The following is a 21,859-nucleotide window of genomic DNA, read 5'->3' on the forward strand; positions in this document are numbered from 1 at the left end:
TCTTGCCCATCCCAGGAGAAATCTCCCTGGTGAACACACAGACACTATCCCTCATCGGGCAGGACCTGGCATCAGCAGGGACTTGGATTCCAATCCCACTTTGGACACTTCTAGCTTGCTATACTTTCCCCATTTATAAACTATAACCGCCTCACAGGGTTGTGGAGCTGCCTCCAAGGAGCAGCGTGCAAGCTTTAAAGCAGTGTACGCACTTTTGTTCTTGAGTCATTTTTTCAGTCCTGTCTGACTCTTTCTGACCCCTTTAAGGGGTTTTCTTGACAAAGATACTGGAGGGGTTGGCCTTTTCCTTCTCTGGCTCATTTTATAGATGAGAAAACTGAGGCAGACAGGGTTAAGTGACCCGCCCGGGGTCACACAGCAAGTAAGTATCTGAAGCCTCATTTGAACTCAGGTCTTCCTGACTCCAGGCCCAGGGCTCTATCCACTGCACCACCCAGCTTCCCTGCATATTAACTATTATAATTGTTATTCTGGCAAGACACAGAACCAGAGCTTAGAGGTAATCAATGAAATAAAGGCGACTAACACAGGTAAAGTGCATCGTAAGCTGATATTAGTGGTCATTATCCAGCCCCATCCTCCAACTGTACAGAAGAACCTGGCCCAGAGATGGGGAGTGTCGGGATCTGTTTGGCCCAAAGGATCACCCACCTTCTGATATCTTCTGAAGTCGAGACAACATCTGGGCCAGTTTTTGCTGCCGTTCCGCTAACTCTCCCCGGCCACTGAAATCCACACGGAAGAGCGCCATGATCGAATCGACGATCTGCAGGGGTTGGGCCGGGAAAGAAAGAATGAGCAGAAAGCCAGGAAAGGAATCATGGGGCTGAGGAGCAGCGGCCGGCTCAGGGGAGAACAGCAGGGTGGCCGTACCAGAAGTTTGAAGATGCCGGCCTCCTCATGGAACTTGGCAGCCACGTAGTCCAGAAGCTCCATCTGATGCTCACCTGGTGGGAAAGACACGGAGTGAGTCTCAGGACCTAAGAGAAGCCTACTGTCCCCACCCTGGTGAGGCCTACCTGCAGCAGAAGGATTCTCCCCTTCATGGAACAACTGCCCCTCAGCCTCTGCGCTAGCCCCAGATGCTGCATATTTACACAAAGGTCAATGACTTGATTTACTGCTTCAAGGGGCAGAAACCGTTTGGGTGCCTCTTAAGACCTGAGGCTGCTCAGACTGGCCAGAAGAAGGTGGGCAAAAGGACAGTCAATCCTAACTGCTGAGCCAGCTCCACTAGAGATAACTCAACACCAAGTCAGTCAGCAAACATTTTAAAGTGCCTACTAAGTGCTAAGCACAAAAAGGAGGACCACGCCCATGTCCATCCTGCTGGAACATTTACACAGCAGGGTCCTTATCCCCACTTGTAGGCCAAAGATCAGAGCTGCCTCGTCAGAGGCCTTGAGGACCCTTCATGCAGATGATGAGAAGCGCTCACACAGCCAATTAGTGGAACCAGATTTGGAACAATAACAGCTCCCATTCCCTCAGGGGGCGCCACCCTGAAGTGGGATGTCCACATCACTTGGTATTATTGTTGAAATCTCAGAACCGCAGGCCTGGGAAGGACCTCAGCAGCCGCTGGTCTCCCCATTCCAGGGCAAGAATTCCCGCCGGGATGGGGGCACTGAGCTTGGGGCCTGGGGACCTGGGTTTCTAATAGATTGTAATGGCAGGATTTCAATCCAAGGTGTCCCAAAGGTCTCTGTGGTTTTGGCCGTGGAAGGTGCGCAGTCGGCTTCCTCCACATTTCATTTTACAACCAGGCTCTGCCAGACTGACTGGGAAGGCTTCATGACACCTGAGGGTGAAGGACCCCTGTCCTGTGGGATCCTTACAATCGGATATTCTGTCTTTGTTTCAGGACCCCAGTGAGGGGGATGCCACTTCGCTACAGGCCAATCACTCTGCTCTGGGACAGATCTAACTGTTAGGAAGGTTTTCCTTAAAATCGTCTCTGCACCACCTCCCCCCCACCCCAGGGGAGAAGCAGAACCCCTCTGCTCTTTAGCCCCTTCCCACTAGCTGGGAGGGAGAAAATGCAGCTATTATTGTCCTACAGCTGAGGATGTGGAGGCCCAGAGAAGTTGAGTGCTCTGCCCACAGTCACACAGGTCATGCCAAGGGGAGATAAGGATCTTACTGGTATAAGCGCGGGCATAGAGTACGTTGTCCAGGACAGCATCGTGGTCTACATTAAAGCGGTCAGCGATGTCTCGAAGACGGTCTGGACGGCTGGCCCAGGTCAGAATTAAGGAGCCAGGAATTCAAGACAAAGTGAAGCAGGAAAAAAATCTAAGCTGGTCAGAAAGGCCCGAGATGACATCCAGGGAGAGTCCTCAGTGCAGGAAGCAGGGGACCACCCACCTATCTGAGAGCTTGTTCAAGGTCACACAGCTAAGGGTCAGAGGTGGGATGTGAACCCAGTTCTCCTGCCTGTCTTGGTTAGGAACGGCTTTCCTCCTGGCATTTCCACAAAGGTAATGTATTTATAGCTACAAAGGACCTCAGAGGCTATCGATTCCAACTCTCTAATTTTTCAGATGAGGAAACTCAAGCCTAGGGAGGGGAGTGACTTACCTAAGGTCACATGGGTAGTAAGTGGTAGCAAGGGTCAGGGCTGGGATTCAGACTAGGGCGCCCTGACTCCAAGTGCAATGTTCTTGACGTTGCTCCACTTTTAAATCAGGGTTCAGCTAGTCCAACCCCATTTAACAGACGAGGAAGCCAAAGGCCCAAAGCTATGCCACAAGGGCCTGGGGCAGAGCCAGGCTTCCAAAGCAGGCCTCTGCCCTCCCTGCCATGTGCTTTGGACTCTGCTGGACTCTTTTGATCTACAGATGACATCCACAGAAATGACCCTCTGAGAGATCAGGGAGGAGATAAGCATTTGGGGACCCATCATGCTCCCCATATTCGATCGTGAATTATCCTAGGAAACAACCTTGGAAGGCCACCTGCTGGGACAGATGGTTTTTCTACATTTGACCAGGAGAGAAACCAGGTCCTGCAATCAGAAATGTGGAAATTACTCCGTTGTTGTCATTCCGCTAATTCACGTGAAAGACACCCCACCTTACAGTTTGCAAAGTGGTTTGTCTGCATTGTCTCATTTCTTCTCCTCTGTAAAATAATGATGTTGGACCAGATGGCCTGGGGAGGCCTTTCTGGCTCTGAATCTCACATGCCCACAAAAGCCCCTGAGGTCAGGATGGCAGTTATGAGCTACCACACATGAGACAGGCCTGACTTTTCACTGGCAAAACAGGGTAACTTGTGGCTCCAATGTTCAATACAGAGGCCCAGGGCCTTTGGGTCTTTGGTGGGATAAGGCTAGGACCTAGGCGTCTGCGTGACAGATGACAGGGATGAGGGAAACTCCCGGCTTTGACAGAGCAGGTCACCTCCCATGGATGTGGCCAAAGAACACAGGCCCAGCTTCATGGGCAGTGTCCCTCCTGCCCCCCAGATGCTGCAGATCAGCTTTTCCATGGTCACCATGGTTACGTACAGAATGTGGCCCCATGGAGGGATGAAGCAGACATGGAAGGATCCAGGAGGGCAGGGGCAGGTGAGTGGGTGGGTATGTTGCACCTGATTTTCTAAAAGGTGAGTGAGAAACCTCTAAGAGGACTAAGGCCTCTGAGGCTGTCACCAACTGTGTCACCAAAGCCCAGAGGCAGGAGCAGTAGGTGTCAACACCTGCCATGTGTCCGTCTGTGCTGGGCCTTCCGTCACTGAAACACATACGTTCCAGGTTGAAAAAAGTACCTGTTTGGGGCACAGAGGGACTGGAGGGCACGGCCAGTGATCACGTCCCCTCCTCTCTATCAACTGTTACCTGCTGCCTGAAAGACATGGAAGATTCCCAGTACATTCCCAGGAAAATGCCCTTTTCCTGGGGCATTCCCACCCTTCTGAATTACACCAGAAGCCCTGTTAACAACGACAAAAAGGCTACAAAGTATTTTCCGTATCAATGAAGATCACCTTTCCTCCTGGGTAGCCTCCTGCTCCTGGAAGCTGAGCTGTCACTGGAGAACAAGAGAAAACCAAGAACAAAGATGAATATTGGGCAACGGACTTAGAATAAGTTACATACAGAGAGTTCAACAGGAAGCATATGCTTTCTTTTTTTAGCTGAGGTTTTGTCCTTTCCCAAGGTTCACCAAGGACCTCCGTCTCCCAGTTTCTACAGAACAGGTCTTCTGTTGGTGGGCATCATCCCCCTGGGCCTTTGGACCTCATGCCCCGGAAGGAGAGGCTTGCCCAACTTGGTTCTCTGGAACAGCAGTATTTCAACATGACTCATAGTCTGTCTGTGAGTAATACTATAAGCATAAAATTATACCCTGAAAGGGATTTAAATAGGGCAGTTAATATAGATCACACCACTTAACTCATTGCCAGGTGCTTAAGCCTCCTTCCCTCTTGCCTAGTAGCCTTTGGAATGGCTTGTGGCTAGAAAACCACCCTCCAGAGGCCAACTGGGGAATGGGCCTCTGCCTTTGGCTAGGCCACTTCTCAGACAAGACACAGAGAGGCTGTCGATGGGACAATGTTTGAAGCCTCTGGAGCCTGGGGAAGATGGGGCAGGGTGTTCCAGTAACCATAGTCATGTCACCATCCAACGGGGAGACTTTGGTGGACACCAAGGATAGTGACTAAACCTATGATTTAATCAACAGAGAGGATGCCCAGGTGAGGGCACTCCCTGTTCTAAAGAGGATCTGCACCTTCTGGGCAAGATAATTGTCTAGGGGCACCGAGGAGTTAAGTGACTTACCCAGGGTCACCTAGTCAATATGTGTGAGAGGCAGGACTTGAAACCAGATCTTCCTGGACACAACATCAGCTCTCCATCCACTATGTCTCTTTGCTGTGCTTGTTTAGTCAGTTAGTCACATCCAACTGTTCGTGACCCCATTTGGGGTTCTCTAGGCAGAGATACTGGAGTGGTCTGCCATTTCCTTCTCCAGCTCATTTTACAGAGGAGGAAACTGAGACAAACAGGGTGAAGCGACTTGGCCAGGGTCACACAGCTAGTAAGTGTCTAAGGCCAGATTTGAACTCAGGTCTCCCCAACTCTAGGCCCAGCAGCACTCTATCCACTGCTCCACCTAGCTGCCCCTATGTCTCTTGGCCTCTCATGATGCTTCTAAAGCTACCACTAAGTTTTAGTTTTTTACAACAAATTTCTAATGTGCTAATCACTAGGACAAAGGGAAAAGGTAAACTTAGAAACTGAACTCTATGTACTGAAAATCAAAACATACCTTTTGCCCCAAACTAGCACCCCCTGCGGACTCTCCTGTCTTGACCAATGACACCAGTCCCCGAGGCCAGAAACCCTTGATTCATAATTGACATTCCCCATGTCTTCATTTTCTCTACAGAGTCTACCACAAGGTTCTATCAGTTTTTCCTCTGAAACACTTTGTGTCTCTCCCTCATCCCATGTGCTCTAATCCTACTGTCCCCCTCCCACCCCTGCCCCAGTCTAGACTGTGATGGTTCCCACCTGGGTTAGTCCAACCACCTCCTAAATGGCCTCCCACGCCAGGCTCAGTCTCTTCAGTCCAGCCTGTATGTCCCTGTCAGATTAATAATCCTTAAAGGCAACTTCTTATCGCTTCATTCCCCACCTCAAAAATCTTACTGAAGTAGGTTACTTGGCTAGTAACTCCAAGGCTTCAAATATCTATAATTCTATTACTGTGAGTTCACCAAGGATAATGATGGTGGGGGTTGTGAGCTAGGTGCCGAGGTCACTGAGGAAGACAGGAGGGGGGCATGGAGACCAGGTGATGTCAAAGACAAGGCTATGGACTGGTTGATAAGTGTCATGAACCTCAGCGAGGAGAGACTGTCCGATGATGATGGCAGAGCACATGTGTGGATGTGGCCGTGGTGGGGTTGGGAGAGAGGAGGAACGCGCTTATCCTTCCTCCCAGACGTGAGTCAGGGGACATAAGAGCAGGAATGCTTCTCTTCCTACTGGTCTTTGGGGAGGTGGGGAGAGGGGAAGGACTGTGATGGGAGGAATTCTCACGACTAGAGAAACACTTAGGATGCGACATTTATGTGGAACAACCGTATTTTCTGAATCCAAAATGAGGATGCAATCTGACAAAGGACAGCGCTTTTGTAAGGCTTGTTTTCTTGAACGTGGCAGAAAGACACATACTTACCACAGAGAGTGTGAGAAAGTTGGGTTTTTCCTGTTCGAAATTCTGTGAAAGAGAAACTAATGAAAAATGGGCATTTTTTAACCCCTAGAAATTTTTCCAAGAATGTAACATGAATATCATCACTGTTACTACGTCTCTATTAGCCCTCATTCATTAGGGCCACAGGACTGTAGAATTTTAGAGCTGAAAGAGACCTGTGAGATCAACTAATTCAATTTCAGAATTTTGTAGATAAGAAAACTGAGTCCCTGGGAGAATTTGGAGTCAGAGAATCTGGATTCAAATACTAGCCCTCCAAACGACCCGCTTATTTTGGGTATCACACTTAAACCTCTCAGGGCCTCAGCTTCTCATCTATAAAATGTGGAGTTGAAGCAAATGACCTCTAATGTTCCTTCTGGCCCTAATTCCTATCAACCTATTTTTAAACAAATGTCTTTTTTCATGATAATACACAGGATGTAGCCCAGAGTAGATATTTATTGGTTGATATATAATCAGTCATGAGATTCTGAGGCCAAAGAGCATGACATTTTTTGGTGACTTCTATGTATTTCCAGACTTCTCCCCAAAAAGATTCTACTGATTTGCAATTCCACTAGCAATGTAGGAGTATGCCCATTGTTCCACTAGTGTTGTTTTGTTACCTTCAATTTTCTTTTAATCTGATGGGTGTGAAGGAAGAGGGCAAAGTTATTTTAATTTCTCTGATTATTAATGAGATTATTATTGGTGTTGCTATCAGGTGATATAATAGTTTCCAAGGACAGAAAGGGAGAGACGCGTGGAGGGCATGAGCGGGCCCTAACATATAACCAAAGAGGAATGTCAAAGAGCAGTAGTAAAAGAGGCCATTGAGGAAATATGACAGAAGATGGAGAAGGTGAGAGAGGACAGGAAGATAACCTGAGGGCGCACTCCACAGGTGCCTGTTGATATTAGGAAGAACTGAGGGAGGCCCCCAGGATGTTGAGTGGCCCCTCCTGTGACAAGTTTAGGAGACAAGAGAGGTGTAGGATTGGCAGGAGAGGACGGCATGAAATCTGTGCTGTTAGATTCCCAAATCGATGAGATCGCGGCTCCACTTGGGTATTAGTGAGGTTAAACTTTTTTTCAGGTAATTATGTAAATCTTTTGTAAATAGTTCTGTTCCAATGGTGACCGGTTTTGCTCTCAAATTCTTTTATCAGTTAAACACATACCTATTCATTATAAAAATAACAATGAGAGATTGCATTTATTTAGTGTTTGAAATGGGGGTAGCATTCCTCCTACCCCACCCATGAATGCTACACTGAACATGGCCACAGCTTAACCTGCTATATGTGGTCAGATAAGGGGCTGGAGCAGGTAGAGAACAGGAGCTACCTCTCCTTCTGCCAGGTCCACTCCTCGACTACTTTCATCTATTTTTAAGGATCTCTCCATACATGAATCCCCATTTCTGGTCACCCTCAGATAGCTGGAGGACCTGCTTCTGAGAATGACAGCAAGCCTCCTGATACGCATCCTAGCTGTTGTTCAGTCATTTCAGTTGTGTCTGACTTTTTGTGACCCCCTATTTGGGGTTTTCTTGGCAAGGATCCTGGAGTGGTTTGCCATGTCCTTCTACAGCTCCTTTTACAGATGAGGAAACTGAGGCAAACAGGGTTAGGTGACTTGCCTAAGGTCTCACAGCAAGCATCTGAAGACAGATTTGAACTCAGGAAGATGAATCTTTCTGACTCCAGGCCTGGCATTCTGTCCTCTGCGCCACCTAGCTGCCCTCTAGGAAATATACATTCCCTAGTATTAAGGAAAGAATCAGACCTACAGTCTGTTGTCTTCCAGAGGAACCTGAGAAAAATCTATTCTTTTCCAGGGAAATAATTTTTTTTTTAAAAAATGAAAGATACTAAGGAAAATTGTCTTTTCTTAAATGTCTGATAATGGCCTACCACAGCAATGAGTTTGCATTTTAATTGTAACCAAGGATGACCCTCTTTTGGGTTGGGAAGAAGCAAAATGTAGTTAGCCTTTCACAACATGAGTATTGTGGAAGGGTTATACATAATAATACATGTGTGGCCTAGGTTGAATTGCTCAACTTCTTAGGGAGGGTGGGTGGGAAGGGAAGAGGGAAGGGAATTTGGAACTCAAAGTTTTAAAATCAGATGTTCAAAAACAAAAAAACTTTTTGTATGCAACTAAAAAATAAGATACACAGGCAATGGGGCGTAGAAATTTATCTTGCCCTACAAGAAAGGAAGGGAAAAGGGGATGAGAGGGGAGGGGGGTGATAGAGGGGAGGGCTGACTGGGGAACAGGGCAACCAGAATATACACCATCTTGGAGTGGGGGGGGAGGGCAGAAATGGGGAGAAAATTTGTAATTCAAACTGTTGTGAAAATCAATGCTGAAAACCAAATATGTTAAAGAAATAAATTGCATTTAAAAATGTAAAAAAAAAAAAAAAATGAAAGATACTAAGGAAAATTGTCTTTTCTTAAATGTCTGATAATGGCCTACCACAGCAATGAGTTTGCATTTTAATTGTAACCAAGGATGACCCTCTTTTGTACTAGCTAGATAGCAAAGGAGATTAACCTCAGTTTCTTGCCTTGTAAATTCTTAAGGTTGGCATATTATTGCTATAATAATATTTAATTATTAAATATTGAACATGATTTGTTATTGCTTGTCCAAGTTCCACGTGCACTTAATTCAATGAGTTGTTCAGCAAACATTTAAGTAACTACTACATGTTGGGCACCATGCTCGGTGCTGGGGAGAAAGAAAGGAAGAAAAGAGAGAGTGAGAAAAAGATGGAAGGAAGGAGGGAGGGAAGAAAGGAAGGAAGGAAGGAAGGAAGGAAGGAAGGAAGAAAGAAAGAAAGAAAGAAAGAAAGAAAGAAAGAAAGAAAGAAAGAAAGAAAGAAAGAAAGAGAGAAAGAAAGAAAGAAAGAAAGAAAGAAAGAAAGAAAGAAAGGAGAAAGAAAGGAAGGAAGGAAGAAAGGAAGGAAGGAAGGAAGGAAGGAAGGAAGGAAGGAAGGAAGAAAGAAAGAAAGAAAGAAAGAAAGAAAGAAAGAAAGAAAGAAAGAAAGAAAGAAAGAAACAGAAAGAAAGAAAGAATGGAAGAAAGAAAGAGAGAGAGAGAAAGAAGGAAGGAAGGAAGGAAGGACGAAAGAAAAAAGAAAGAATGTAAGAAAGGAAGGAAGGAAGGGAGGATGGAAGGGAGGAAAGAAAGAAAGAAAGAAAGAAAGGAGAAAGAAAGGAAGGAAGGAAGGAAGGAAGGAAGGAAGGAAAAATGGAAGGAAGGAAGGAAGGAAGGAAGAAAGAAAGAGAAGGAAAGAAAGGAAGAAAGGAAGGAAGGAAGAAAGGAAGAATGGAAGGAAGGAAGGAAGAATGAAGAATGGAAGGAAGGAAGGAAGGAAGGGAGAGAGAAAGAAAGAAAGGAAGAAAAAAAGAAAGGAAGAAAAAAAGAAAGAAAGAAACAAAGAAAGAAAGACAGCTCCTACCAGGAAGAATGTTAGCTTCTTCTACTGGTGAGAATACAGCGCACACACAGAAAATTCTAATACAAGGGAGGAAGTAAAGGGAGCAAAAGAGAGATCCAGACAAAGAGATGGAGGAAAATGAGAATGGAAATCTTTCAATTAAACCTTCAAGTTTCACAGCACCCTTAGAGTCTCAGTAATTTTTTTCAGTGTATCTATACCAAAAAATATATATAATACATATACATATATACACATACATGTGTGTACATACACACATATATACACATATATATACAGATATAGATTAGATATAGATAGATATAGATTAGATACAGATACAGATACAGATATATAGATTAGATATAGATATAGATATAGATTAGATATAGATATAGATAGAGTTCTGCTTATTAAGTAGCTTGGTTGGAAATATAAACTCTCACACGGGACCCCTGTGAGTTTGCTGGCTCAGCTTGGGCACCTCAGCACTAGCGGGGTCAGGGGAGGCTTCATGGAGGAGGTGGCCTTTCCACCCTACGTCTTCCAGCTTCATGTCCTTTGTTCTAGGGGCCCTTCTCTGACATTTCATGTTCTAAGAGCCTTCCCAGCTCAGACAGTCTATGTTCAGTGGTCCCTCTCAGTGATAGCATTTTCTGTTCTGACGTGGTTCCTTCCAGCTTGAGAATCCATTCTAAAGACCTTCCAGCCCGGTTCTCCTCTGTTCTACGTCACCTCCCCCAGCTCTAGAGTTTATTCTAAAGACCCTCCCAGCTCAATCATATCAAAATATTAAGGTTTCACTCACCTCCAAAAGCCTCCGTAATTGCCATACTTTCAATTCCGCCCCCCAGCAGCTTACTGGAAACAGAAATCAAGCAAGTATTAGGCAGTAAGAGAAGCAGAGAGTCTGGCAATAAGGGGCAAGGGCTGTGCCCACAGAGGCTGGCACATCCATGGGTGGGGGAAGCCTGGGCTGCTCAGGGGCTGTGTTGTGTACGGACAGGCGGATGAACCACGGGACCTGCAGGGGCTCCTTCCAGACCACAGCCACCCTTCTCTAGGGCCTGAACTGGCGCTGGGGTGAAGCCACTGGGAGCTCAATGGGACTCTTTGCACCTGTCCTGAAATCTACAGCATGCTTCCAAAAATCAGTGAGTGTGGCAGTATTCTTAAAAGTAAATATCCTAACTCAACGTTTTGAGAACGAATGTTGAAAATTGTTTTTACATGTAACAGGGAAAAATAAAATATTAATACATCTTTTAAAAAGAAAAATAAATAAATAAATATCCTAAAACCTGCGAGAAGCAAACTATGTGTGTTACTATGACTGAGTCTGAGCTCGGGACTTTGAGTAAAAATCCCAGTGTCAAGATATGAGGTTGAGAACGGCTCTGCCGCTCAGTAGCTGAGAGCTGGTAATGAAGTCCCTTTAATCTCTCTGAGCCTCAGTTTCCCCCTCTGTTAAAATGGGGGTGATGATGCCAGCACTACTCAGTTCACCAGGTTGTAAGGAGGCTCATCTGGAAAATGGAGACCAAGTCCCTCTTAGCGGTAAAACACAATGTAAACGTAACCTGGGATATCTCAGACAGACTAACATCTGTGCTAAGTGGGTCGGCCTCTCTGCTCAGGCCACAGTCAGGTCATTTCAGACAGAAGAGTCCAGCCAACACCTGAAGAAGGTCCCCACTACGGCAGGGGGAGCCTAGAAGACCCCCAGAAAGGGGGAACCCCAGCTGCCAGGACTGCCTGCTCCACTTTTAGGCTGTTCTAATCATTAGCAAGCTTTTCCCAACACCAAGCCTCAGTTTACCTCTTTACAACTTCAACCTATTCTCCAGTTCTGCCCGGGTTCAAATACCGATCTTCCACATAATCACCTTCAAAGTCAGTTCTATAATAATAACTAGCATCACCATCCCCACAACTAGGACCAACTTTAAGTTGGAAAATACTTTACAAATATTCTCATTTGGTCTTCAGAGCAGCCCTGGGAGGGAGGCACTATTAAGACTATTTCCATTTTACAGATGACAAAACTGAGGCAAACAGAGGTTAAGTGAGTTACCCAGGGTCATACAGCTAAGAAGTGCCTAAAGCTCGACTTGAACTCAGGTCTTCCTAACCCTAGGCTCCTGGCTCTATCCACTGTACCACCCAGCTGTCCTCACATGTCCTAGCCCTAGTCAGTCTCCGGCCTTCTCTTTTCCAGGCTACAAATCCTCAATTCTTTCAACTGAACTCCAGGCCCTTTACCATTCTGTTGGCCCTCCTGCAGATATTATCAAACGTGGCTCCCAGAGCAAATTCTCCAGATGGGGTCTGCCCAGGGCAATGCACAGTGGGACCATCGTCTGCCTGGTCCTGAACACTACGACTCCTTTAAGGGACCCTAAATGCCAGGAGATTTTGGGCTGCTGTATCAATCGCACTGTGGACTCAGACTGAGCCTTGTCAAACATTGCACATCTGAAGACAAGCGCCAGGCTCTGGCAACATTGATCCCGCGTGTGATCCAGCAGCTCGCCCAGGATGACCCTCCGAGAGGCGCAGAGGTGGGAAGTCTTGTCAAGCTGGACTGGGAAGAAAATGCCTGACCCCGAGGACACTTAGGGAAGTGGAGGATAATAACTGCAGCTATAAGGCGCTTTAAGGTTCGCAAAGTAATATGTACTATTCTCAATTGATTCTCAGCATTCGGCGCTATTACTAGCTTCATTTTACAGTTGAGGAAACTGAGGCAAACGGAGGTTGAGTGACTTGCTAGTAAGTGTCTGAGGCTGCATTTGAACTCAGGTCTTTCTGACTCCAGGCCCAGCACTCTACGCACTATGGCACCACCAACTGTTTCTAAGATTAAAAGAGGACCTAGGCCTGTTGAGTAAAAAAAGATGGCTTAGATTCTTTAACCTATTTTAAAAGTCAAAATGAAATTTCTTAAAACAACCCACTTGAAAACTTGGTCTCTGTGAACTGGGAAAAGAAGCAAGAAGTCAGACTGACTTTAAGAACCCCTTTGTGATTTCGCAGCTCTTCCGGCTGTCTTTGGGGTCTTGGTTTTTGCTTCAGTCTGTCTGGGATTTCTACTTGACTCTGATGCCTGCTGAATATATCCTCGCCTAGGTCCTTCTGGGGAAAAATCATTTACAAAAGACGTGGCCACAAGACAGAGGAAAGGACACACATTCCCGCCCTCCCAAGATCAGGCCCCGTGGCTGGAGAAGAATGAGGCTCACTCAAATTCCTGGCTTCCCGTGGTGACGTGGAAAACCAACTTCCGCTTCTCGCTGTACTCAAAGGCAGTCAGGAACCCCGGCTCCTGGGAAAAGAGGAGAGGAAAAGCTCGGAAAGGCTGCCCATGGTCCCGTGATCATCAACTGTACCATCTGGCCAAAGCTGCCGGATAAGGACTGACTTTGGGATGTCCCAAAGGATACTGTGCTAGCACCGAAAACTCCAGCCCCAGCCCATTCTAGGCAACAGAGTAAAGGAAACGGGGAACAGCTCCATGATGGGCCACCCCAAAAGCCATCCTCATCCTCACAGAGAACCAAAGGCTGTTGCCTTTCACCTCTCAAAGAGTGAGTCCAGAGTTTCATCCCATTTGGTCAGTACAGACCACCGAGAACATGGGGTGTGTGTATGTGAGAGAGAGATTGGGTTGTTCTCATTCACTCTAGCCCTCCTACGCTGTTCTTCAAAGGACAGAGAAGCCCAAAATGCCCATCCCTACAAGCAATGATGGTGGAAACAATCCACTTCAACTCTATTCCACATGTGTAGACTAATCACTATTAACCAAGTCTTATCCATGCTTTCATCTGGTGGGCTAGAGCAGCAGCCCTGGGAGGTCAGCACTGCCGATCAGAGGCCACCGAGAAGGTGGGAGGGAAGACAAAAAAAACAGAGAAAAAGAGAAAGGGATAGGGCAAACAAGGAGGAGAGAGACAGAGACAGAGAAAGAGAGAGGAGAGACAGAGGGGGAGAGAAAGACAGAGAAGGGGAGAGAGGGAGGAAGGAGAGAGAGAAGAGAAGAAGACAGAAGGATGGAGGGAGGTGAGACAGAGAGAAAAAGGGAGAGGAGAGGAAGGGGAAGAGGGAGAGAAGAGAGAGGGAGAGAAAGAGAGAGGGAGAGAAAGAGAAATAGAGAAAGAAAGAGAGAGAGGAGAGATGGAGGGAGAGAGAAGACAGAGGGAGGGAGGGAGGTGAAACAGAGAGAGAGAGAGAGAGGGAGAGAGAAAGGAAAAGCTGATCTCACAGAGTGCTTCCACCAAGTGCCCCTCCAGTGCCAGCATCCATTATCAATCGCTTATTGATTGACTAATAGTCTATTTACCACTAGTGGGTCCAGCTTTTCAGACACAAGTTGCTGCTGCCCTGAAGCATGGGCAATGCATACGTAGACGACAATGCTGGGACCTACATACACTTCTTCATCAGAGAATAGCTTGGGGAGAAAAGGCTTCTATTTATAAACATTATTTCAGGAAAGCATGTGTAAAAACAACCACCACCAAAATGATCATATGGAGTATTTACCTGGCCCTTTAAAAAATATCTGCACAGAATTGTTCATACAGTCTCTTATTTGGTTCTCACAACCTTGTGAGGTGGGCAGTACTAGGAGCCCCATTTTACAGATGAGGAAACCGAAACTAAGCAAAGTGAGGGGTCATGTAGCAGAGTCTGAGGAAGAGGGATCCAAACTAAGTCCACCTCTCATTCTGAACCTAGAAGAAGTATGGTCTTCTGGACTCGATGTGTGAAAGGAAATAGCCCCCAGACTCGGTGCAATGATTGGAAAGAGAGGAGGTCTTGAGGATGAAGAAGCTCAGGTCTGACCTTGGCCCCCACTCCCCACCCCCATAGGACACTGGGCCAAGCACTGACCTTTCTGGCCCTTAGTTTTCCCTGTGTAATGTTTTATTGGGTTGGGGGTTGCCTGGATAACCCCCAAGGGCTCTTCTGGTGCTAACTCTAGAGTCTCTGAACCTTGTTTTGAACTCCAGGTGAGTCAATCAGTACCATTTACTCTTTGTGTGGCAGACTTCTATTCCTCACCCTGGTAATACACGTGTCGTCTATATACAAGTGGAATTTCCCATGTGACGTTTAAATGGATCAGCCTCCGGCTTACAAGAATTTGATTAGCCTGGGATCATGGCAGAGAATGATAGAAAGGCTCAGCCTGGGCCCTTCCAAAGTTACCACCAGCCAGTGGCAAAGGAGGCTTGACCTCAGGGTACCACCCTTTGAGGGCCGCTTCCTCTTGGCATGTATGGCTCATGCTCAGAAGGCTTGCTTCTTCTCTCAGGTCACCCTAGCCTGTCTCACCCTGGAATTTTCTGGCAGTATCATTTCTCAGGGGAGTAAGGGCTGACACTCTAGGGGATGGGCCACCCCACTCCTGGAATGACCGTACCTGTAGCTGGGCTGTCTTCCGTTTCTCCCCTCCCCAAAAGACCTGGCCGGCACACTAGGCCTGGGCCACACTGACTAACCCACCAAAGGCTGGGTGGGGCTTACGATGAGTTTGTTGGCTGCTTCTTTAATCTTGTCCACTTTGGCTTCAGAGAGGCCTTTGATGTTGCACAGGGTCCTTCTGGTGGTCATCTGGATCCCCTTGACCGTGCAGATGCCTGCTGACTTCATTTTCTTGATATCAGCCACATTCTGGGAAGAGAAGAGCAAGCACAGCATGCCAATGGAATGCCAGGCTGAACAGCTCCCCTCAGCACATCGTGAGCCTGCGTGCATGTCCATCCCAGCCCACTGTGCTGCCAGAATGCTCGCTGTGCCCAGGTGGAGCCCACCCACCATGTATGTTCCAAAGGAGCTATCTAGAGAGAACCCACCTGCCAGCATGCCAAATGTTCGCCTATGCCACGGCTCCTGAGGAATGTGTGTGGAAGCCTGGCCACGCACAGATCACTTAAAAGAGCAGCCTATCTTTGGAAAAGTGCGCAAACATATCTTCCCCTGTCCCTGATCATCCCCTTGGTTCAGTGCCTTCTTTTGGCAAAAACCATGGCCAATATGTCTGATTTTGCATTTTTGAAGAGAACTTTCTTTGCCCTTGAAAAAATGTACATTGTGAAATTGCCAATGAGCCAGGGTTTTCTCCTGCTCCCATATATTGAAAGGAGCTGAAGAAAAGACTAAATAGGAAGGCTTCGATTGAATGCAATAATCAATTATTAAGCACCTGCTGTATGTAGAACATTAATGCTAGAGGTTGAGGATATGACATATGAGAGTCCTTGCTTCCTATAAAATAATGGGATGATGAAACACACACACACACACACACACACACACAGCTGACATGTTAGAATATGAGTACGGAAAAATGGTATGAAAGGCTTGAGGTGTGGAGTCACTTCTTGCTGGTAGGATAAGGGAAGACTTCCCAGAGGAGATGGTACCTGAGCTAGGCCAGGAAGGGAAGGAAGGATTTCAACAGCTAGAGACGCATTGGGAATTCCTTTTAAACACAAGGGAGAGACTGCCAGGAATGGCAAGTAGCCCACTCTGGCTAAAAGTTAGGGTGTGTGAGAAGGAATTCATGAAATGAGCCTGGAAGAGCAGGTTGTGGACAGAGTGGCCTCGAATGCCAGTTTCAGTGAGGAGCACAAGCTTCCTATGGTAGGGAAGAGGGTGGGTGAGGTGATCAGAGGCTCACCTGTTAGGAGGATGACTTTGGCCTTAGTACAAAGGATGGACTGGAGAGAGAAGAGCTTTGGGGTTTACTGGCTGTTGTGGGAGTTCCTATGGTCTCTAGCATGTCAGTGTACTGAACGGGGGGATGCTTCCCTACTTGCTCTTCTCTCTCCTGTTTGGAGTTAACTCAAGTGTGCCCAGTGAACAGAAAGAAAGGGCCTGAGGGGCAGCTAGGTGGTGCATTGAGTAGAGCACTGGCCCTGGAATCATGAGGACCTGAGTTCAAATCTGGCCTCAGACACTTGACACACTTACTAGCTGTGTGACCTTGGACAAATCATTTAACCCCAATTGCCCTGCCCTCCTCCCTCCAAAAAAAAGGGCCTGAAAAGTGTGAGAAGAGGGAGAGGGAAAAAGGGAAAGAGAGAAGAAGGGAGAGGAAGTGAGAAGAGAGAGAAGAGAAAGAGGAAAGGAAAGAGGGAGAAAGAAGAGAGATAGAGAAAGAGAGAGAGAGGAGGGGGGGAGGCAGAGATCAAGCAGCAGCAAGTTGGAGGAAAAGATAAGGACTGTGGGGCACCGAGTTCTCCTTCTCTGTGGAAGAGATGACCTAAAAAGATAAGACTCACTTTTGTCCCAGGAATTGGTGGATCATCCTAGAGGCAGCTCTGCATAAGCAGTCCAAGGTCAAGAACAAACATTTCTCAAAAGACCACAGAAGGAACCTTGTGAAAACATCCTCCCAATCACTAAAATGAAGAGACACTGGAATGACAAGAACCCTGAGGCTTTGCCTCCTGACAGGCAGACAGGAGAAGGTGATGAGCTGGAGGGGCTGACAGGCCCGTGGTGACATGCTCTCTGTGCATGGCCTGTCTGTATATCCTAGTCTTGTTTCTCTGTTGGGTCCCCTTCTCTGCACTCATGTGGCCACTGACACCCTGGGGCAGACCATCGTCCCCTCTCCGTGGACCCTCCCAGAACCTCCTAACTGGTCTCTCCCTACTCTGGTCCATCCTCCACCCGGCTGCCAAGCTTTTTCTAAAAGTGCAGGTCTGCAAGGCCAGTTGTGAATCTGCCTGGCAGCCAAGGTGCAGTCCTTCAAGTCAAGGAGCCATTTGTCTGTTGCTGATGCTATACCCAGAAGTGAGTCTAGAGGGAGAAACATTTGGTAGTCACCACTTGGAATCCACTCTCCCAAGGGACCACATAGGAGATAGAGGGACAGTGCACTACCTGGCTGCATGAAACCAGATGGCTTTGTACTTCTGTTCTTGCTAAATTTTCTCAGTAAATACCTTTTCATAAAAGCTTAAAAAAAGTAGGTCTGACCATGTTCCCTGGCCTTTCACCCCCAAAACCCCAATATCCTCATTGCCTCCAGGATCAAATATAACCTACTGTTTGGCATATAAAGATTGTTTGTCACCTGGCCCCTTTGGACCTTCCCAGGTTTCTTACACTGCTCCCTGCTCATTCCACAATCCAACTGGCCTCCTGGGTGCTCCTCCAACACAGTGTTCCATCTCCCAAGCCTGGAATGCATCCTTTCCCTCGCCCCCTGCTCCTCCCCTTCTTTATTCCCCTGGCTTCCCTCAAGCCTTGGCTCAAGTCTCCCCTTTGGCAGGCAGCACTGCTCCTGTGTCTCCCAGCTCTTAGTACCTTCACCTCTCAGATTACCACCCACCCCCTCTGTATCCACCCCATATGAACCTAGTTATTTACACAGGGTCTCCCCTCTAGAATGCACACTCCTGGAGGGCAGGACTGTTTTTACTTTTCTTTGTATCTCCAGCACTTAACACAGTGAATGACATAAGAGACATATTTGTTGACAAACTGAGAGATATCAATTTAGAATTATTCAGTCAAAGTGCCTAGCAATCCTGCTATTCAGTTGTTGGAGGCCAGCGGTTCAGCTTTGGGGTGGAACAAAATGAGCCACCAGCAGACCACCTAACAATAACAAAAAGTGGTTACTTAGCTGTAGCAGTGAGGATATGGCACTGATTTGGCTGGGCATACCCGCCTTGTTTCTGGGTCGGCTGTGCTGGGCCCTGATCAGAGGCCCGATCAAGAAGCTCCTCATGTCCAGCCTTTTTCATTTAGGCTACCAGGAAGCCAGCAGCTTGGGCTTTAGTCTCCTGGGCCAAGTCCTTCAAAGGAAAACCCAGCCCGGCCTGTGTAAGGTAGGGTCTTCAGACAGTGCTTGTATGGCACTCATGAAAGTAAAAGACAGAAACAAAGGTCCAACACGGACCAAGATATTCAAAGCAGACTCTTCATAGCAGAACCAAGAACTGGAACTGAGGTGGGTGCTTATCAACTGAGAGTGGCTAGAAATTACGGCATGTGAATCTCATGGAATACTATGGTGTGGGAAGAAATGATTAGTCTGAAGAATTCAGAGACATGGGGGAAGATTCGGCTGCACCTATGCTGACTCAGCAAAATCAGCAGAGACACACAATTACAACAGTGTAAATGAGAAGATCCCCCAAAGGAAGGCGGGCTCCGAGTGACAGAAAAACTAAAGACGTTCATAGAGAACAGATCATGAGCCACAGCTTGTACCTCATGGTGGAGAAGTGGGGACTACCAGGTCAGAATGCTGGAAGATTTTTGCTTAATTGTTCATTGTAACTCTCCCTAAGGAGGCCTCAAGCTGGAGGGGAATGGCTTTCCCCCCGAAATGGCTGTGATGTAAAGATAAAATGCACCCCCCAAAGAGAATTTTAAATATGTGATAGTAATAAAAGAAACAGGTAGACCAGGCAGTAGCATCATGGCAGGAGGCACAACATGAAGAGTGGCTATAGGTTTGAGAGAAAGGGTTTTTCAAATGCTCCCAAGTGCCCTTAAACAGTGAGGAGTGATTTGTGTCGTGAAAGTCTCTGACTCTCAGGTTCCCCACACAGCGCCCACTGTCCCCCAATATCATCCAGACACCTCACACACTATGGAACAGAACAGGACAGAACATCTGTGAGATAAGCCAGCCTGGACAGGGAGATAAAGGAGAAAGGCTGTGACTCCCAGGAGCTGGATTACTTACAATGCCATGCTTTTGTAACAGGTCGATGTCTTGAAACAATGATTCCTAAAGGCAATGGAGCAAAAAGGGGAGAGTATGGGTTACTCCTCTAAGGGACTAGATTTCAGTTCTGCTAATCAGCACGTTCAAAACTGTACGTCAGCTACAGATGACGCCAATCCACCCGCTATGGGCAACTTAAGGGGAGGACAAAGGTTTCTCCTCTATTCCTTTGCTCAAGGGTGATCTTGGGAGGAACACAGACACTCAAAGGGCTATTCCTGTTCCAGGGCCCTTTCCTTCTTTCCCTTCTTTTTCTTTCTTTCCTTCCTCTCCCTTCCTTTTTTCCTTCCTTGCTTTTTCTTCCTTCCTTCGTCTTCCCTCCTTTCTCCTTCCTTCTTTCCTTTATTTCTCTCTTCCTCTTTTTTCTTCCTTCCTTCCTTTCCTCCTCCTTCACTCTCTTTTTCCCTCCCTCCCTTCTTTCCTTCTTTTCTTCCTTCCCCTCCCTTTCTCCTTCCTTCTTCCTTTTCCTGCTCTCCTCTCTCCTTCCTTCCTTCTTTCCTTTGTTTCTTTCTTTCTTCCTTCCTTGCTCCCTCCCCCTTTCTTCCTTCTTTCCTTCCCCTTCCTTCTTCCCTCCTTTCTTTCTTCTTCCTTGCTTTTTATTCCTTCCTTCCTTCTTTCCTCCCCCTTCCTTCCTTTCTCCTCCCTTCTTTCCTTTCTCTTCCTCATTTTTCTTCCTTCCTTCCTTTCCTCCTCCCTCCCTTCTCTCCTTCCTTTCTTCCTTCTTCCTTTCCCTTCTCTCCTCTCTCCTTCCTTCCTTCTTTCCTTTGTTTCTTTCTTTCTTCCTTCCTCCCTCCCCTTCTTCCTTCTTTCCTTCGCCTTCCTTCCTTCTTTCCTCCTTTCCTTCTCCTTCCTTCTTTCTTTGCCTTCTCTCCTCTTTCTTTCATTCCTTCTTTCCTCTCTTTCTTGCTTCTTTCCTCCCTTCGTCCTTCCTTTTCCATCTTAGAAGAACTCCTACCAACCAGGGACTCTTATGTTCTAAACTTGCCTCATCATCCTGGTATCCCTGTTCTTCCTGAACGACCTGGTCCTCCATGGCTTTCATGGTATGAGATCGGTGAGAGGTCAGTCAGTTCTGGAAAGAAATATAGTATTAGGCAATAGATAGAGATCCAAACATGGCACTTGGTAAGAGCTATAACTAAGGTGTGGCTAGAGAGCTTTGTTTCAGGGTACAGAATTTGGAGAGTGCTGAAAACATGTAGTCCTTTAGCAACAGAGCTTTGTACTTAGTCATCAAGAAGAATTAATTAAAGAGGAAATTCCCACACAGTTTACTTATTACCCTCCTGTAGCAACCCCCAGGTAAGCTTCCCTCTGTCCCGGCTCACTAATGTACATATGGTTTGTAGATTCTGCCTTTTCTTTTTACTGAAAATTGGGACATTTATCCATCTCTAGTCCTGGAACAATTGTCTTGTTCCCAAAAATCTTTCCAAATCAATGACACAAACAGAAAAAAAAAAATCCCCTTTTGGATGTCGAAGTATATACATTTTTTTCATTCTTAAAAATTTTAAAGAAAATTAAATCAGAATTTTAAAAAGAAAAATACTTTTGGAACGACACACAAAAATGTAAATTTCAAGAAAATATAAAAGAAATAGCTAATAACAAAATCATTAAAAAAAACCAAACAACTTAAGTCCTTTTTGTGGTCCTCAGCATTGCTGATCAGCCTCAGCTCATTCTGAGCTTTACTGTTCCAAACTCTGCTCTTGGAAGACCATTGTCACCCTGTTGTAGTCATCCAGTCCCTTGTCTTGTTTCATCTTCAGAACGTCTGCAAAAGAGAACTTGAGTTCCCTGTGTATCTGTCTCATTCTCTTTCTTTTCTTTCTCATCTGAAGTGTTTCTCTTTTTTCTTTCGAATTCCATTCTTGAGTTTCTTACCCTTCTGGAGCTGACTTCCCTCATAGAATTTTAAGGCATAGGATCCTACCTCTCCTTTCTGTGAACCCACTGAAATCTACTTCTCCTAAGTCTAGGGACCACATCAGATTATTCTTTCCTTCTCTATAAAAAAAAGTCTAAAGTTGAGATATCTCTTATCCACAAGGTTCCAATTCACCTCCACTTCAACAGCTGGATTTGTAAAGAACTTTAAATTTATTTTTTTCTCATTTAATTCTGCGTCATAAACGATGCAGATGATTATCATTTGCATTTTACAAATGAGGAAAATAAGGCCCCAAAAAGCTAAGTGATAGCACTGTTGGAGCTCAAGTTTGGGGACAAAATCTTTTGACTCTAGAACCACTTTCCTCTATGTCACAGGAATTTGTTCCTTCTGGTTAGTAAGAATCTGGTCCAGAACCACAATTTCCTCCATCGCTTTCTTCCCCTTTTGAAGAATGAAATGATCATTAATGTAAGTTCAGAATTTACTAACGGATATTTTTAGCAGACAGAGGA

The 21,859-nt window shown here is 46.3% G+C and overlaps 1 protein-coding gene across 1 annotated transcript in view; it reads right to left on the minus strand.

Moving 5' to 3' along the window:
• The window catches only part of DMC1 (DNA meiotic recombinase 1), a 42,401-nt gene that overhangs the window by 16,016 nt on the left and 4,526 nt on the right, over positions 1-21,859 (minus strand). Inside the window, exons 2-11 of the mRNA XM_036760316.1 lie at positions 20,433-20,519; positions 19,406-19,450; positions 15,220-15,366; positions 12,930-13,012; positions 10,496-10,548; positions 6,213-6,254; positions 3,983-4,055; positions 2,165-2,256; positions 895-968; positions 673-787 (exon numbers count right to left, since the gene is read on the minus strand). Coding sequence (XP_036616211.1) covers positions 673-787; positions 895-968; positions 2,165-2,256; positions 3,983-4,055; positions 6,213-6,254; positions 10,496-10,548; positions 12,930-13,012; positions 15,220-15,366; positions 19,406-19,450; positions 20,433-20,489 — 781 coding nt within the window. The 5' untranslated portion in view covers positions 20,490-20,519. The remainder of the gene's footprint in view (positions 1-672; positions 788-894; positions 969-2,164; positions 2,257-3,982; positions 4,056-6,212; positions 6,255-10,495; positions 10,549-12,929; positions 13,013-15,219; positions 15,367-19,405; positions 19,451-20,432; positions 20,520-21,859) is intronic.

This window comes from Trichosurus vulpecula, chromosome 5 (assembly GCF_011100635.1).
Source record: "Trichosurus vulpecula isolate mTriVul1 chromosome 5, mTriVul1.pri, whole genome shotgun sequence".
Taxonomy (NCBI): domain Eukaryota; kingdom Metazoa; phylum Chordata; class Mammalia; order Diprotodontia; family Phalangeridae; genus Trichosurus; species Trichosurus vulpecula.